This window comes from Odontesthes bonariensis, chromosome 18 (genome assembly GCF_027942865.1).
Source record: "Odontesthes bonariensis isolate fOdoBon6 chromosome 18, fOdoBon6.hap1, whole genome shotgun sequence".
In the NCBI taxonomy this organism is placed as follows: domain Eukaryota; kingdom Metazoa; phylum Chordata; class Actinopteri; order Atheriniformes; family Atherinopsidae; genus Odontesthes; species Odontesthes bonariensis.
The window spans coordinates 19,080,177-19,097,747 of NC_134523.1; the positions used below are offsets into that span (position 1 = coordinate 19,080,177).

The 17,571-nt window shown below is 40.7% G+C and overlaps 2 protein-coding genes across 2 annotated transcripts; one reads left to right on the plus strand and one right to left on the minus strand.

Annotated features, from left to right (window-relative positions):
* The first annotated feature begins 114 nt into the window (after window positions 1-114).
* On the plus strand, window positions 115-7,856 carry LOC142367168 (uncharacterized). Its single transcript, XM_075449116.1, has 2 exons — window positions 115-281; window positions 4,758-7,856. Exons 1-2 carry the CDS (start codon window positions 263-265, stop codon window positions 5,993-5,995), a joined length of 1,257 nt encoding a protein of 418 aa, XP_075305231.1. The 5' UTR covers window positions 115-262; the 3' UTR covers window positions 5,996-7,856.
* A 4,102-nt stretch (window positions 7,857-11,958) lies between these two features.
* LOC142367156 (uncharacterized) lies at window positions 11,959-16,409 on the minus strand. The gene is made up of 2 exons (XM_075449104.1): window positions 16,307-16,409; window positions 11,959-14,507 (listed from the first exon to the last, which is right to left on the minus strand). The coding sequence occupies exons 1-2, from the start codon at window positions 16,350-16,352 to the stop codon at window positions 12,334-12,336; spliced, it is 2,220 nt and encodes a 739-aa protein (XP_075305219.1). The 5' UTR covers window positions 16,353-16,409; the 3' UTR covers window positions 11,959-12,333.
* Window positions 16,410-17,571: the final 1,162 nt, after the last annotated feature.

Here is a 17,571-nt window from a genome sequence, read left to right on the forward strand (position 1 = left end):
ACACAATTATCAAATTATTTGACCCTATTACGCCTTTTTCCGGTAATATCTCTTCGAATTCTAGCTAGTGTGACTTTTTTTTGTGAGGCTTTTATTTAGAAACATACCGGTATGCCGGAAGTGGTCGCTATCCTTCACTTTGAGCTTCGTTAGTAGATTGAAGCACAACTGGATTCAGAAATCGGCAAAAATATTTCCATAGACTGGCAGAGCAGACACTGAACGATATTGCGAATCTCCAAATGTGGACCTGAAAGCAGAAATGGAGCCGAGAAGAGAAGGTATGTGTTCATCCAGCTGCCGGAAATAGGGTCCTTGCTGTGGGGACGTTGCTAAGCTAACGCAGCATGAAACACAAACTCCTCCTTATGGTTTATGTCATTTTCCCAATTGAACGGCCTCAGATATTGTAGTCAGACTCATAAATTTAAACAAGAGAGGAAATTATTTTGTGCATACACGCAGCCGTGATGTTCTTTTGGTAACTTTTGCACGTTCAAACCTCACTGGCTACCGCAGTACGTCGCAGCTTTACGTCTGTGCGTCACGATCCGCAGCGAAACAAATACAACAAACGTCATCTTTATTGTACTAACATCTTAAATGATCTTTTAAGTCAAACTTTTACTTGAGGTTTTGTTTTGTGCTGACTTCTTGAGCAGAGCTCCCTGGAAGAAGATATTTTGTATCTTGATGCGACATAAAAAGAAAAGAAAAGAAAAAATGTATAAAAAGTTAATTCAAGATTACATTACACAGCTGTTTTCCAACAAAATCGACTTTAACTTGCTTGATTCTGATTCTGATGTCATCAACATTAGAAATTGAACATGATACACGTTATTTATTGGAAATTAATTAAGAAATTTAAGGCTGATCTTATTAGTTATACACCAGAATAATAGCTCTGCTTCCTCTGGAGCGTTTTAATAAGCAGCATCAAATTTGTATTATGTAGAATTTAAGCTTTTGTCGTTTTCTCCAAATTGTATATTTTCTCATTCTGTTGTGTTTTTAGAAATCTTCCAGTTCGCTTGTTATCATATTGATGCAATGGATAGGTCTATTTTTTCAGGGGTGATAGCGTTCCGGCGCCGCGCCGGAAATCCGGCGTAGCGTGGCTCTGTTAAAAAATAAATAAATAAATTGAAATTAAATTAAAAATTAAAAATTAAAAAATTAAAAAAAACTTGCGAAAAGCCTTTTTTTCCCCTGCGTTTGACGTGTGCAGACCATTTAAAGCTCAATGCAAGCCTTCCATCCATTCAGAAATAGGACGGGGGCGGGTCTTGTTTGTCTTGGCCAATAAGGGACATTGAGCGGCATGCTCATGGCAGAGCCATAGATGGCTCTGACTCATGGGCTCTGAGTGCGTTCCAGGGCGGGCATGTTAGTTGGAAAAAAACTAGTTATTAGTGTCCCCAGCCGGGGTAAGTACCCTGGACCAGCCTCCCTGGTCTGGAAGTAAACATGCTAACCCGGTTAGCTTACCTGGCTAGCTTAGAAAATCAAGTGGTCGAATGATAATTTGGAGTAACTTTCTTGTGCTACATTAGTTCGTGGTGCATTTTTATATCAATATACGGTATTCACAACATTTATAGTCACTTAGGCTCTTTAAATTAAGCAAAAACTATCATGTAAGAAATGGCACTGAGGTCCGCCATGTTTTTTGCCTGGAAGTGTGTCGCTGGGTCTTGCGTCATCGCGTGCCCAACGAGCATGCGTGGAACGACCGGAATTGTTGTTAAAGTGGAATTAAAGTTTAATTCCAAATAAACTTAATTCCGGTTCTGAAAGTGTTTACATGAACGTTAATTCCGAATTAAAAATGAGCATATAATTCTGAATTAAAAATTAGCATATAATTCTGAATTAACACCATCTTGTAAACGCAACCACTGTGTAATATTTGTTACACAATAGTCGTCTATAAACAAAGGTATGTTATTTCATTAAAAAGTGTTGCTTAATTAATTGGTAATCACCTCCTCTATTTTAGACAGAGTGTAGTTACTGTACTTTGGACCAGTATTGCCCCCTACTGACCTGTCTTGGTATGACTGCTGGGTATGCAGCTTTGAGTTAAATCAAGTTCAACATGCACCATGTTTTCAGAAATGCATGCTGGTGTTGAAATGTTGCATTGTAGTTCAATACCCACCTCAATTTCTAGCTATACTGCAACATCACAAGCCTAGACTGCCTTTTTTAACCGCATACGCTGGTATTCGTTTTTACAGCTAGAATCAAACATGGCCAGTTTCTTTCAGTCAATCTTAAAGGAGAACTCTGGGGCATTTGAAGCGCATTTCCATTGCTAGAGGTTGTCAAATACTGATAGTAGGACACAGACAGGTGCAAATCTGCGCTCCCTGTGTGGAGATCGCGCTGTTCGCTCAGCCTGTCATGCGAGGCTAATACGTGGTGGCTAGGGACAAGCGCTAACCCTTCCACGTAAAACAACAACTTGCACACTGCAGAAACGTCACACCACTTTATAAACCATCCGACAATAAAGTCACAAGCCTTACCATCAAAACCATATGCATGGTTCTCACATTACTGGCATGGGGACGTTACAAAACAACTTTATAAACAGCATGTAACTCACCGGTTAGTTGTACGCTCGCACATGTGAAAGCCCAAAAGAGTCGATGGACGATAATCCCATATACAAAACAATTATCTTCTCTAGAAAAACTGGGTTCAAGTATTTAAAACATTACAACAATATTACTGGGCATGTATTGTTGCGCATGTGAAAGCTTTTGGGCTTTCACATGCGCGAGCGTACAACTAACCGGTGAGTTACATGCTGTTTATAAAGTTGTTTTGTAACGTCCCAATGCCAGTAATGTGAGAACCATGCATATGGTTTTGATGGTAAGGCTTGTGACTTTATTGTCGGATGGTTTATAAGGTGGTGTGACGTTTCTGCAGTGTGCAAGTTGTTGTTTTACGTGGAAGGGTTAGCGCTTGCCCCTAGCCACCATGTATTAGCCTCGCATGACAGGCTGCGCAAACAGCGCAATCTCCACACAGGGAGCGCAGATTTGCACCTGTCTGTGTCCTACTATCAGTATTTGACAACCTCTAGCAATGGAAATGCGCTTCAAATGCCCCGGAGTTCTCCTTTAAGTGCTATACCAAGATGGAAATGATCTGTGTTTTCGTGAATAACACTATAGACATAAGGCAAAAATGAAAACATTATCTAAAATGTGTCACTTGACAATAATGGTCATACACAGACTATTAAATGTTTGAATAATGTGTCAAAATTATGCCTACGTTACGTCACATATGCAGTATGTTGTACGCCCCCCCACCCCGTTGGAACAGGAAAAAAAAAGTTCAGGCTCAGGATTTTTTTTCACTATCACCCCTGTTTTTTGCTTCGCACACTCCATTTATGAGGAAATGATCCAACCAATTCATATTCTCACCACAAAGCACATATGACAAGTCCATTTTTCAAGCTGAAATGTTGGCATAACACAATTGTACAAATATTTTCAGTTTAAAATATTCTATGTCCATGGAGTGTTCATTTTGTGGCTTCTTTAATTCAACCAACCGCTCTTCAGTGAGCTATTGTTGACATCTATCCGATGGATTTATTTAGTTACGATAAGGTAAGACAGCACCTCATTGCTCCAAAGTCAAACAGCAAGGCATCAGAGTGTGCATCTATTGGTTTTAAGTCAATGCAGAGTTAGTTTGTTGGATATGCAGCAAAAAAAGAGGCTGTCAAAGGTGCTAAAACAACTCACTGGTTCAACATATTGTGTAATTTGTTTTGATTGAAATGAAAGCGGCAGCTGTGGGTCACACTTGAAACCTACTTAAATTACAACCACCTTGTTTTGGCAGAATTACAGCCTGTACTGTCCCTCTTATGTGCATGAGACTGTATCATGACGAACTTCTTTAGAGTGCCCTCGCAGATGAAACACTGGTGGGATGTGTTGAAGGTGGATGGATCGGTATGAAGCGAGTATGGGTCTTGTTATTAGGGGATAATATTGATGAGATGGAGGATGACCAGTACAGTAAGAGCAAGAGAAATGCATCCAGGAATTCAGTTACAAGTTCTGACCACTCTCAGATGGAAACTGGATGTCAGGGGGGATCAAACTCATGCACAAGAAGTTGAACCAGTGTTTAACAAGCCACCTGAGGGTGCAGTGTGGTCAGTGGAAAAGGACAGAAACATTTTATAGTCAAAGACTCTTCAGAAAAGAACCCTCTTGCATCAGAAGATGAGTGACAGACGTCACCATCGTCTAACAAGAGAACTGCATTAAATGATTGATAATGATATTTAAATACATATTCGGTATTATCTTTTATGCTAGTTTCAGTTTATCTGACAGTCCTAAAACATTGTAATCTTTTAATCCCTGAGAGCAAAATAGAAATGATTTGTCATTTTGCATCAGACTAAAGTAAAAACCTCCATCCTTTGCTCAGCTGGCAGAGCGGTCATTTTCCAACCAGAAGGTCGCTGATTTGATCCTCATTGGGGCCACATGTCAAAGTGTCCCTGGGCACGGCACCCTCATTGCCCTCGATATGTTCATCAGTGTGTGACTGTAGTGGATAAATGCTGCATACTGCATATACAATGTAAATATATAATAAGGATGAGTTAACGTGTGATAGAGAAACACGTAAAGTGCTTTGTAGAAATTAGACAAGGTTGAAAAGTCACTATGAGACAAATGAGGTCATTATTTATGTTGGTGTTTCAGGTTTACCTCCTGGTGTCCTAAAAGTGATCGTTGGTGAAGATGAGATGCAGGAGAGAAGCTCCAGCCTGGACCAGCAGAACCCAGGAATTAAAGAGGAAGAGGAGGAGGCTGATATCACCAAGTTATCCTTCTGTCTTTTCCCTGTAAAGAGTGAAGATAATGAAGAGAAACTTCAGTCCTCACAGCTTCATCACGGCCCGACAGAAGAGGACAGAAACTCTTTTGGAGGACCAGAATCGGGTCCAGTTCAGTGTTTGGAGCCAGAAGGTGAAACTTCAGAGTCTTCAGAGACAGATGTTAGTGATGGAGACTGGGAGGAGAGCAGTGAGGCTCGGTTTGGTTTAAACTCTGTTAAAACTAATAAACCACCTGCAGCTGACACATCAGGTGACGAATTTAAGAAGCCTTTCAGCTGTTCTGAGTGTGGGAGACGATTTGGCCGCCGTGGACACGTGAAACAACACCTGAAGACTCACACAGGAGAAAAACCCTTCAGCTGCACAGAGTGCAGTAAAACATTCGGCCGCATCGCAGACCTGAAGGCTCACATGAGAATCCACACAGGAGAGAAACCGTTCAGCTGCAGCTTTTGTCACAAAAAATTTACGTGGCAGCATCACATGAAAAGACATCAACGCGTCTGCCCTTCAGTCCTCTTTGGAGGATCCAAATCGTCTGGGAATTCACTCCCGGATTTAGAAACAGTTGAAACATATGACAATGATCAGAAAACATTCAGCTGTCCCAAGTGTGGGAAGAAGTACATTCACAGTGGGAATCTCATCAAGCATCTGAGTAGTCACTCAGGAAAGTGCCCGTTCAGTTGCTCCGAGTGTGACCGAACTTTTAATGACAAGACGATGCTGACAAACCACCTGAGGACGCACAGCGGAGAGAAACCCTTTAGCTGCTCTGAATGTGGAAAAAGATTTGGCCACAGGGGAAATCTGAGAAAACACCTGAGAACTCACTCGGGGGAGAAACCTTTCAGCTGTTCAGTTTGTGGTAAAACTTTCTCTTACAGCTTGAGTCTGAAATACCACTTGACCACTCACACGGGAGACAAACCCTTCAGCTGCTCGGAGTGCAGCAAAACATTCGGCTTTAAATCCGACCTGAAGGTTCACATGAGAATCCACACGGGAGAGAAAAGATTCACCTGCAGCTTCTGTCCAAAAAAGTTTACAAGGAAGCATCACATGCAAGACCATCAGCGTGTCTGTCACTCAGCAGAATAGCTGCACCAATGTGAGATTGTTGTGGTACCGTAGCTCTCTAAGGAAATATCAAATTTTTCATGTTGCATATGTGTCACCATCTTAATTAATATCCTGGTATAATAACTGTTTAAAATGAACCTCAACTGATTTGGCTCCTTTGGTGTTTCACAATGGTAAAGGCTTTAGCTGTACAGATGTGATATACGTGGCATTTTACTAAAATATCGATGTACATGCAAATTAAAGGCCCGGTAAAGGAGAAGGATCAGGAGAAATATTTGTTGGGATATTTGCAGTCACTTATCAGAGTATAAAACAAAAAATAGAGGTGGAGTATTAAATCAGTCGCATAAAAGAAACCCTTATGCCCAAGGATCAGCTGGTGGGCGAATGGTAATATCACACTGTTTAACGACTTGTGACGCCTTGTTTTATGGCCTCTGAGAAAGAGAGAGAGAGAGATGGGGGGGGGGGGGTAAATCAAAAGAAAAATATTAAATCAGAAAGAAGAAGACTGGCATCTCTCTTGCCTTGTATTGTAGGCATGGCATTTGGATTTAATCTTTTATAACCAGCAGAACTAGTGAGCTATTTTTATAGCGCCAAATCACAACAATTGTCATCTCAAGGCACTTCAATAATACAGTCCAATTTTTTTCAGAAACCCGCCCTTCACCCACAAAGCCTTTGTCCCTTTTTCTTGTTCTTTCTTGTTGCCTTTCGACTCCAAACTACAACCAAAAGCAGCACAATGGGGCAATGTAACGATATCTTATTAAACGTGAGCAAAATCTATTCAATCATTCCAACAGTGTCAAGCACAGGCATCTCACACCACTGGCCCAGAATGCTTTGCTGCCAATTGGCAGCCTCATTTTAGGATGTTTAGGATGATAAAAAATACTTTGTATGATTTTAACTACAGTGTAAATACACCAAAAATGTATTTTATGAGTCTTATTAGTGAAGGTTTCAGAGGGGTCCTCTGACGGAGGAAGGGAGATGCACATGTGCAGATGTACCAGGCATCGTCATCTTCAGTTTCCACATCTGCATCCTCACTCAGCGGACTGTGGCAGGTCAAAACCAGCCAGGAACAGATTTAGGAGCAGGTGCTCATAAGACAAGCTAAGATTCTTCCTTTTGTTGATCTGTCTCCACTGATAAAGTAAACCATTTTTATGTGTTATATTCTGTAAACTGATTCAATTCTATCAAGACAATTTGTTGGCCCATCTAGTTGGATCATGTATTTTCGTAAACAGTCTACTAAGGGATGTTTAATTAGAGCTGTAGTTGATGAACCAATTGGATTGAAGCAATTTAAATATCAACCAATCTAGCGCAGTTGACAAAGAACCCTGTAGAATCCCTGCAAGGCAGGTTTGGACTGACCCAGTAGCACAGTCTATTCATCTGATTTCTAACAAGGTTAAAACAAACATGTTTGGTGTAGCTATTGGAATAAAGTAAGAAAAGTTGACTTACAACCTCAAATAAAAACCAGGATTCAGTTAAAAACCGGGGCCTCATGTACAAAGACTTGCGTGGATTTCCTACTGAAACATGGCGTACACTCAAACCCAAATGCCCTCCAACGTACAAAAATATCCGGATGTATGAATCTGTGCGCACGCATCAATCCAAGCACATTTCGTTTGTACATCCCAATCAACGTGGAATTGAGCGCACATGTCGGAGCACCCGACTCCTCCCTGTCCACTCCACTACTTAAATATGCAAATCATATTTAAATGATTGGACATGTCGACATACTGTATATTTCTGAAGCTTTAAACGGTTGGTGCTTATTTATTCTTTTTTTTAATTAATTGTATGTGTATCATTTTGTTATAGAATGTAAACTAAGTAGTTTTTTTCAGAGGAATGTCCCAATAAACTTTAGCATCCAGTTATTTGTCAGTGTCATACATGCTACCATCCATCCATTGTCTTTATTCATGTCACCCAGTGCAGGGTTATCAGGGGGGTGGAGCACTTTGAGTTGCCTGTGGTATGAAATGCGCTATATAAATAAAGATGCCTTGCCTTGCCTATCTGATCGGTGGACTGGCCATGGGGACAAAACTGGACCGGTAAACTACTGATTGTAGGTTTAGAGTAAGGAAGAAAACCTAATGTGGTTTAAAATCTATTGGTAGGTGATTTTCTCGTGCTTCTGTAATTCGCACTGAATGTTGAAACGTAAAAGGTGGTGCTGAAAAGCTGTGAGACAAAAAGGAAGCGCTGGAGGCAGGAGCATCAAAATGCCTTAAAGTCACTGACCTGTCGTCTGGTTCTGCTGCCACCAAATGGAGGACGCTGGTGGTGACATGGAGGGTGAGACAGACGATGCAGCTCAGAGTCAGCAGAGCTCCGCGAGTCCAGGGAAAGTAGTTGTGTTTCACTTGTTTATCTGACTCGCATCACCCCTATTTGGCACTTATTTTGAATAAATGCAAGAGTTTGGTTATAACCCTCCACTCAAGATAGAATATTGAAGTTTAACTTCTTCTTTTGGACTCTGGTTCAATCATTTTTATACACATTTGTTGACAAACTGGCGAACTTCTCGCCCTCTTTGCTCCCCAGAGTCTTTCACAGATGCCGCTTTTGGACAAAATCATGGTTACAATCACCTGATGACATAACCTGTGTGAACATCATTATTATTATTATTATTATTATTTTATCTGATTACTTACCCTAAAACTCTTAGGTCTGAAAGGCAGAAATGTATGCATATAAACCAAAATAACCCATAAAAAGACATTGACTAAACAAACTTGAATAATCTCTGCTTTATACTGGCTTAAATTAAATAAAAGTAAATTACTGTATTTTTTCTTTACAAAGTTAACATTTTACAAACTGTCCCAACTTGATTGAGATCAATCGATGAAAAGATAAAATTAAGGTCCTATAACAGAGGTGAGAAAATAATTCCTATCAGACTTCTTTTTCAGTTCCCTCTCTGGGCTTTTGTATTTAGCTGATGTTATCACATGAAGATGAAAGGATGCTAAAATCTGATGCTCATTTCGGTTGTCGTGGTAACACAACCACAGCCTCATAACTGGCTGTGGCGGCTGCTTCTTTAATTCTTTAATTTAATTGTAATTTCTCATAAATTAGGGTCAAAGAAGTCAGCAAATTCAGTCTTTACTAGATGCATTTTATTTAACAAAGTGAAAGATAAAAAAAACGGGGACAGAGATTTGGACCAGAAGGAACAATTGTGTAGATTTGACCAAGTCTATGCTTAAAATATTAAGTGTGCATCAGTATGTTTTTGTGTGAGTTATGTACTGACTGTGGAAAGTCTTGGCCCAGACTGATACCTGTCCAAACCCAGTTTAAGAAACAGTTCTCTGTGTGCAGACAGGAGGAATGCAGCACATCATTTATTATTACAGTTACTTTATTTGTGGGTTTGAAACAAAACTACAAAATAACACAATGCCATCACAAACTGACAAATTCTCCACGGAGAGACACAAACCTCATCCTCACGTCCCCTTTGTAGCAGGAAGATACACAGGAAATGCACAGATTAGTCCTTTACAGGAATGGGCGGGGGAAGGAAGATTATAAATCAGGCCCACCTGGGAGCAGCAGGTGAGAGGAAGAACCAGCAAAGGCAACCTGGAGCAGCACCAGATGAAGGAGTGAGAGTGGCCAAAAGAAAAGACGAGTAAACACAATCTCATCCAGTTTCTGAGCATATTTTACAACCACAGTGAAACATGAAAGAATAGAAGTTGTTCATGAACCGGCTAAATTTATAAAGGACCTTCCTTTCCGACCCTCTTTGCTGGAGTGTGGGAGTCAAACTGATGCCTGGGGCAGCTCTTGATGACTGTTCGGATGCAGTGCTGGTCTCCGGTGGCTTTGTCGGACCTGCAGGTATAAAGGTAAGCCTCCTTTGTACAAAGCTCCTGGCTTCTCTATTCTTCCTCAGGTTGTCATATACAACCCAAGGGGGGCACTTGGGTCTTCCTTCTTGACTTGACATACCCGAGAGCAGTGTTTGAGCAGCCTTTGTCTGTTGATTTGACTCATGTTTGGTGAGGATCACAAAACAGCCTAACTGCTAACCACTGATTTTCCCACTTTTAGTTTTACAGTTTTCTTGGCCGACCGATTAATTTGGCCTTTTTTGTTGTTTGTTTGAGACATTAGGCTGTACTAAAGGGTCGGATTATATGGGAGAGTATTTTCCTGTGTGTGGTTTGCTGTTGTGAATTACTGTTATTTGTATTTTCTTTGTTTTTATGTCTGGTGTTAGTTTAGTCTGTTATTTATTTCTCTACCACAGCCTCCATAGTAATGCCGGATAGTCTTACTTTGTTTTTTGATGCTATTCCCACGCACAAGAGAACAGTTCTAACAAGTCTGTTAAATATGACACAGTTACCTAACAGCAAATTATATTGGAAATGTCTATTTATAGTCCTCGTTTTTCCTTTGATGGAGCACATTACTATGCTTACAACTTTATGTTGACAACAAATACAGTGAAAGTAAACTTGGATTACATTTATATGCAGATTGTGCTGACATTGATCCATCTGTCTGAATGAAGGACAGAGAAGGAAGGACTAAGTCCTTTGGCGAGATTTGATGACGCTGCTTCCTAGAAACTCCAGCGGCGGAGGGTTCCTCCTCGACTCTGAGAAGCACCTTGTACGTCGCTCTGAAAGTAATTTCACTCAATTTTATCAAGAACTGCTGCTAAAAAGAGAAAATCCTTAACTCTGACGGGCATCACTTTGCCACTGAGGCTTTCCTTCACACATGGATTTGTGTTTTTATTTTCAGATTTACGTTGAACCGTTTCCAAAAAGAATCAACAATTGATCACAAAAACAACCCCCACTGAAATGTATGGGCGAAATGCTCAGTGCTAGAGTGTACGTGGAGAAAGCTGACTGGAAAACACCCAAATGCCCTCATGGACATTGTTAAAAATCTGATAATAGTCAGAGCTACCGTGACTCAAACAAGTCAGCTGTTCTTGTTCAGCATTTCAGCCAGAATTCTCCTAACTTTCAAAACAGTCTATGTTTGTCTCGAGTCGATGTTAAGAAATCTAATGAAGCAATAAGTTTTTCAGGTTCAGATTTGATGAATTAATGAAAAATACTTTATTTATCCCAAAGTATCGGATCCTCTGCAGTCCTCTCCATCAGCTTCTGTTGGTCTCTGAGTTCCCTGTGATTATCTTCAACATGTGGTTCCTCCTAGTCCAGATTTTTACTGCATAAGTGACACCATTTCAGTCAGATATGCAGTAAAAAATCACCAAAGTTTTTTGTTTTACACGACGAAGTCACAAAGTTTATCAGACAAAAAGAAACACACAGTTTAAAACAGAAAACATGTAAATAATCCAGTAAAATACTTTAGTTTTTCACACTCTCATTTTGTCTTAGTTTTTGTTAAATAAATGATGACATGCAACAATCTGTCACGTGTTGGTGCTCATCTGAGGTTTCGTTTGGATGATTTTAATAACCAAATGATTTTAACCCGTCTCTTAGTACATAAAAACTGTCAGTACCTCTGGTCCTGATAGTTGTGGATGGATACAAAATACACTAAATTTCTGTCTCTGTGATGATGCTTTGGTTTTATTACAGTATGACTACAGTTATAGCTCAAGATTGAGGGAAACGAGGGGAAATTTCTTATGTGCTGACCAAAGCTGTTTAACTCTCTGGAAAATGGGGAAAAACTGTATTAAAACTGTGTATCCTTGCAGCCATACACGACACAATCATGGTAACAGTTTAATGTTTTAGTCACGAAGCCCAACTAATTCAGACAAGCATCTGAAGAGCTTAAAGCACAAAAGCTTTAACATAACAGAAAAAATCTAAGTGAAAGAATTTACCGATATTAACGAGCTCAAACTCTAACTTGAAGGTTTTATGATAAAGTGTAAAAAGAGGCGTGCATGACATGTCACAATAACCGGCTACCTGAAAAAGAAAGAGTTTGGACACTTAATTCGATAGAATCTCATTTAATAAGTCAAATTTAATCCGCTTTGCAACAGCGACAATAAACAAAGACCCGACATGCATGAAGGAGAAAAAACAGAGTTTTCCAAACAGTCACAATTTCGTTAAATTTTAAATGAATTTTTGAGAGAGAGTCTTTTTCAATAAAGTTTATCTTGTTTCAATGCGTGAAACAGCACAGAGGTAGGAAGCATGTTTTGTCAAAGTTAGCGACAACTTTTAAAATAAACCGTACAGGTTTACGCTAAGTTTCTGAGCACTTTCAAGCACAACGACAACAAATGAAACGTGAAGGAAAATAATCCCAAAACCGACAGCAGACGAGTCGTTTCAGCTGTACGAAACGTTACGTTTCAGATTTATGTTGGCGTCGTCCTCATACGTTTGCTCATGCGAGGCCTCGCCGAGACACTGGTGGTATTTGAGCTCCGTGTACCAAGCAAAGCTTTTCTTGCACACATCACAACTGTACTTCCTTTCTGCGGCGTGGACGGTCATGTGAGACTGCATACTTGCCTTGTTTGTGTATTTCTTATCACAAGTTGGACAACTGAATGGTTTCTCTCCTGTGTGAGTCCTCATGTGAACCTTCAGATTTGAGCTGGAGGTGGATTTATAACCACAAACAGAACAGAAATACCTTTCTGTGTGCTGCTTCATGTGCGTCTTCAAATATGAGCTGTAGCGAAAGGCTTTACTGCACAGAGTACAGCTGTATGGCTTCAAGTCGTTTACATATTTCACTCCTCTTTCTGAAGCTTCATGTTTCAGAGAGTTTAAAGTTGACTGTGGTTTCTTGTAATCTTTCCAAAAGTCGCTGTCGACGCTGTCATCGCTCTCGGGCTGCAGAGACTCCGATGGTTTGTCATCAGAACCGCTTAATGGATTTTTCCAAGAATCGGTTTCAGAGTTTAAACCTGACTGAGGTCCTCGGGCCTCTTTCCAAAAATCACTGTCCACGCTGTCGTCACTTTTAAAGGACACTGCTCCAAAATCTGGATCTGAGTTCTTTGCTGGTTCTGGTCCCTCCACAGAGTCTCTGTTCTCCTCAGTATGGCTGTAATGAAGCTGTGAGGACTGAGGTTTCTCTTCATCTTCTTCAGTCTTCACAAGGACAGGACTGAATGTGAACGTGGCGATTTCAGTCTCCTCTGGTTCTTCTTTAATCTGTGGATCCTCCAGTTTCACCTCCATCTGCACCTCTGTGTGGTCCACAGAGTGATGACTCGGGTCCTCTTTGTATGTGAGCTGTTGTACGTCCACCTTTGTATCGCTTTCTGGGGCTTCATCGGGTTGGACAGAGGTCAATTCTGACTGAGATTCTCTGGTCTCTTTCCAACACTCCCCATCTCCAGCTGTAAAGGGCAGCGAAGCCTCCACATCAGTCTCTGGCTGTAAATGTGGACTTTGGTCTGAGGTCCTGACTCCTTCGGGTTCTCCATAGTCCTCTCCATCAGCTGCTGGGTCCATGTGTTCTCGGTCCTCCTCGTTTTCCTCAGTCTGGCTGTGATGACGCTCTGATGACTGATGAATAAGCTTATGCTTAGACAATACATAATAGGTGCAGAATTCAGCGCCGCAGACTCTGCACCTGAACACTTTTTTCCTTTTCCTATGGACCTCCATGTGCTTCGTCAGATGTCTCCTCCATGCAAAGTCTTTCCCACAAACCGAGCAGCTAAACTGCGTCTGTCTCGTGTGGATCCTCATGTGCTGAATTAATGAGTCTCGGTCACTACAAACGGCGTTACAAACCGAACATTTGAAGGAGTCTCCTCTCGTGTGACATCTGAGGTGTACATTTAAATCTTCACGTCGGGAGAATTCTTCACCACACTGCGAGCAGTTAAACAGTTCACCTGCATTAGCTTCTGCTTCGGTTCCACTTTGATGACGCCGAGAGGACTCGCGAGCACACACGTGACTTACGAGCTCAGACTCCAAACTGAATGTTCTCTTACAAATAATGCAGCTGAGCACCTTCTCTCCAGTATGGATGAACACGTGCCTCGTCAGAAGTCCTCCTGTTGCAAATTCTGTCTCACAGAAAAAGCAACAAAGTAGATTTTTGACGGCAGGACCTCCCGAATCACTGACTGGGGTTTCTTCTTTTACTTGAGTGTTTAAACCTGACTGCAGCGCATTGGTCTCCTTACAGAAATCTCTATCACTCATGTCGGGTTCGGCATCAGCCTTGCTGATCAGCCTGCTCGGTGGTCTCTCAGGCTCACAGCTGCGATGCAGTGGCATCTCGCCTCTTCTGTCACCGCAAACGGAAATGTGAAACGTAATGTCCGACTTTTGATCGACGTCTTCACTTCTGTCTGAAGTCGCATAACATCGACTCGAATCTGATCCTTTGCAGTCCTCTCCATCAGCTCCTGTTTGTCTCCGGACACGACGGAGTTCCTCATGATTTTCTTCAACATGTGGCTCCTGCTGGTCCGAGCTGGAGCTTCTCGTGAGCTGATCAACGGCGGGCTTCGTTTGCAACGGATCCGAGCCTAATGAAAAACAGAAAAATCGCAGTAAACAATGAGTCAAGCATCAGTTCATAAGTAAAGAATGAGAAACTTGAAAGATTTAACCTCTGGAATAAAAGTGTGTTGGTGCAGCTTAAAATTACTGCAGTTTTCTTCCTAAAGTGCATTTAGATTATTAAGGAGACCAATCATTGATATCTGGCAATGATTTAAAGAAAGTATCTTAAAAACCCATTAAATGTAAATTGGTTATAATTTTAGATGGACGATGGTGTCTGGCTTTATTTAGGACACTTTTTGTCTCTGCAAAGAGGAAACATTTTTATTTCTGTGCTTGAGAGCATAGCAGACTTAAAAAAAAAAAACACCTAATTTTGTTTTGGCTTCCATTAGTCTGAAAATGTCATTATCTCCACGGATTAAACGGTCCTGTGGCACTCTGCAACTCAGGTTTTGCGATGATCTGCAGCACGAGAATACTTAGAGAGGGAATTCTGTTTACAGATGCTGCTGCGTACTTGTCAAATTTATGGTGTCGGACCATTTCAGGAATGGGAGGGGGAAGGAAGATAATAACCATTTCCTGATTAAGCACAATCTCACGGTTGGGGAAGATCCCCTCGGTTCGTTCAGGTTAACCAAGGTGTCTGAAATGTTTCTTGCACCCTTTGTCACTTCTAGTAACTTCAAATCATGAATGATGTGCGATCATGTCCAAAGATTCAGAGATCGATGCGGCCAACCACGCAGCCCTGAGCTGTCGCCCATCCTTCCAGTGTAACAGTTTTAAGGACCATAGAGAACTGAGCCGTAATTGTCCAATCCAACACATCACATCATCTGTACTTCCTTATAATTTCCAATGCTCTTCCTATAACGGTCACTAAATGTATATTTCTGTAAAGAAGAGGGTGAGCTGTAGCCACAGCCTCAGTGAAAATTGGTGAGTGCAGCTGGGTGCTGTGTTCACATCGGTGCCAAGCTGAGCTTGAGTGGATTTAAAAACCCATCTACTGCCGAGTCATTTGATGCGGGTATAAATGCAGATTGGCCCGATTTTAGCAGGTGTTTTCCCAACAAGTCCTAAACAATAAAAATGTACATTAATTTTCGAATAATCACTGATTCATTTATAGTTTTGACACAAGAGGATATCATAAATGGATTTTGTCCAATTTTTACTTGCAAGATTTATTCAATAGTTTATTTAGAATCATAATGAAATGATTTCTTGCACAAGGTTTTTTTTTAAAATCTATTCATTAAAGATGAAATATCTAACCCAACTCAGATTTATCAAATCAGCACCAATTTCAGCTCAAACTTTGGCGTCATTTCCTGATATTTGCGACGATGCCCCCTTTATGACAGCGCCCCCATTGTATGGCACTATGGTTTGAAATCAAATATCTATGCGATTAAGAAAAAATTAACAATCGATCGAGACTCCAGTCGCTGGTTTAGGTTTAGTTAGGTTTGTTTTCGTAAACCCGGCTGCTTGTTTCTCTTGCTAAATCTGGCAAAGCTGATATCGGTGCCATAATTGACGATGTACTGGCTCAAAAGGTGGAGCAGCTCACATATCTTAGGTGTTTGTAAGTATATCCAATAGTACACAGCAAAATCAAATAATTAGTTGGTGTTACAAAAGATTATTTTCCCAAAATGTAACCAAATAACATGTATGCAATGACAAATTGGAGCCGGGACCTAGCTTCAGTTTAGGCTGTGTACAAGCGATTTAGCTACCGTTAGCTTAGCTCCGACTTTAGACGTAAGCATACCAGAAAACGATTTTCAAAAGTAGAAATAAAACTAACCTGTACGATCTAAAACCACCCTCACTTGTCCACAGCTTCTATCCATCTCTGAAAACTGCACGCTGACGACTTTACTCCGGACGATTTTAATCCACCGTGACCACGAGCAGGAACCTTGATAACTACTTCCGGGCATTGGTTTTCAAAATAAAACCGAAACTCCGGTGCCGTATCGAGCGTTAACTTTATTAGATTACTCAATACGCGCACACATACAGGTCCATAGCAAACGATACGAGCAAGAGAAGAAAACAATTCTAAAATGTCCTAAATGTACATAAAGGTCAAGGCGTGAGTAGTTGGTCATACTAGAACAGCATAACTAACGGATTTGCTAGCATTAACAAACATTTGGTTTGTGCTGCTCCATGTAGCACCTCAATAGTGAAACCTCCGAGAGAGGCCCCTCTTGACACATTTAAAAAAATATATCATTATCCGGGGATCACATTATTCTCACATCTCATTAATTCGATGTAATAAAGTTTATTTTGTTTGGATAATGGATGCATTTATGTCGTTATATGGAGATATAGCAGCTTATGTTCTCAGACTCAGTGCATTTTCTTAGTTTGGTCTTGTAAAGTTAATTCTCCTGTTAACTCGTTAAATAGCGGGACAGCATGATGGTCAGCTACTGGCTGAAGCAGGGTTGGTTAAACTCTCATCTACGTCCACATATGCCTTTGTCTGTGCTCAACAAAAATGGAAACTTACTGAACTCAGTGCAGCACACATTTTACACATACATGCCTTGACTTATGTAGATCCTCCCAAAGTGTCATGACTTCAATGATGTTATCTGAAATCAGGTGTTGATACAGGAAACACTTATTTTTGAGGTTACCGTAATTATCTTGTGGAACCAAATCTTGTTTTCTCTTAACATGTTGTAATCCTGAGAAAATTAAAGGCTGATTTCTTGTGAAAACAAGATGGATGGCTTGTTATCAAGCAAAAGCAAGCCTCTCTTATTTCGAGATAACAAAATAATCAACTTGTGATCAAGAGATAACCTTATCAAAGGAAATAATTATTGGCAAGACCGCTCTGAGCCTCAATACCTTAAGCAGAAGTCTCATTCTATCTTTAAATGCTGAGTTTCTGCACCAAAGGGGCGGTATATGTTGGGGTGCAATATGCTTTGAAAAGTATAGTCTGGTACAGAACACATGCTAAACCTGTATATCAGTATAATAACTTGTGCATATGTCAAATGACATTATCTGGAAATGTCCCTGTCATCAGTCATTAGTTATATAATG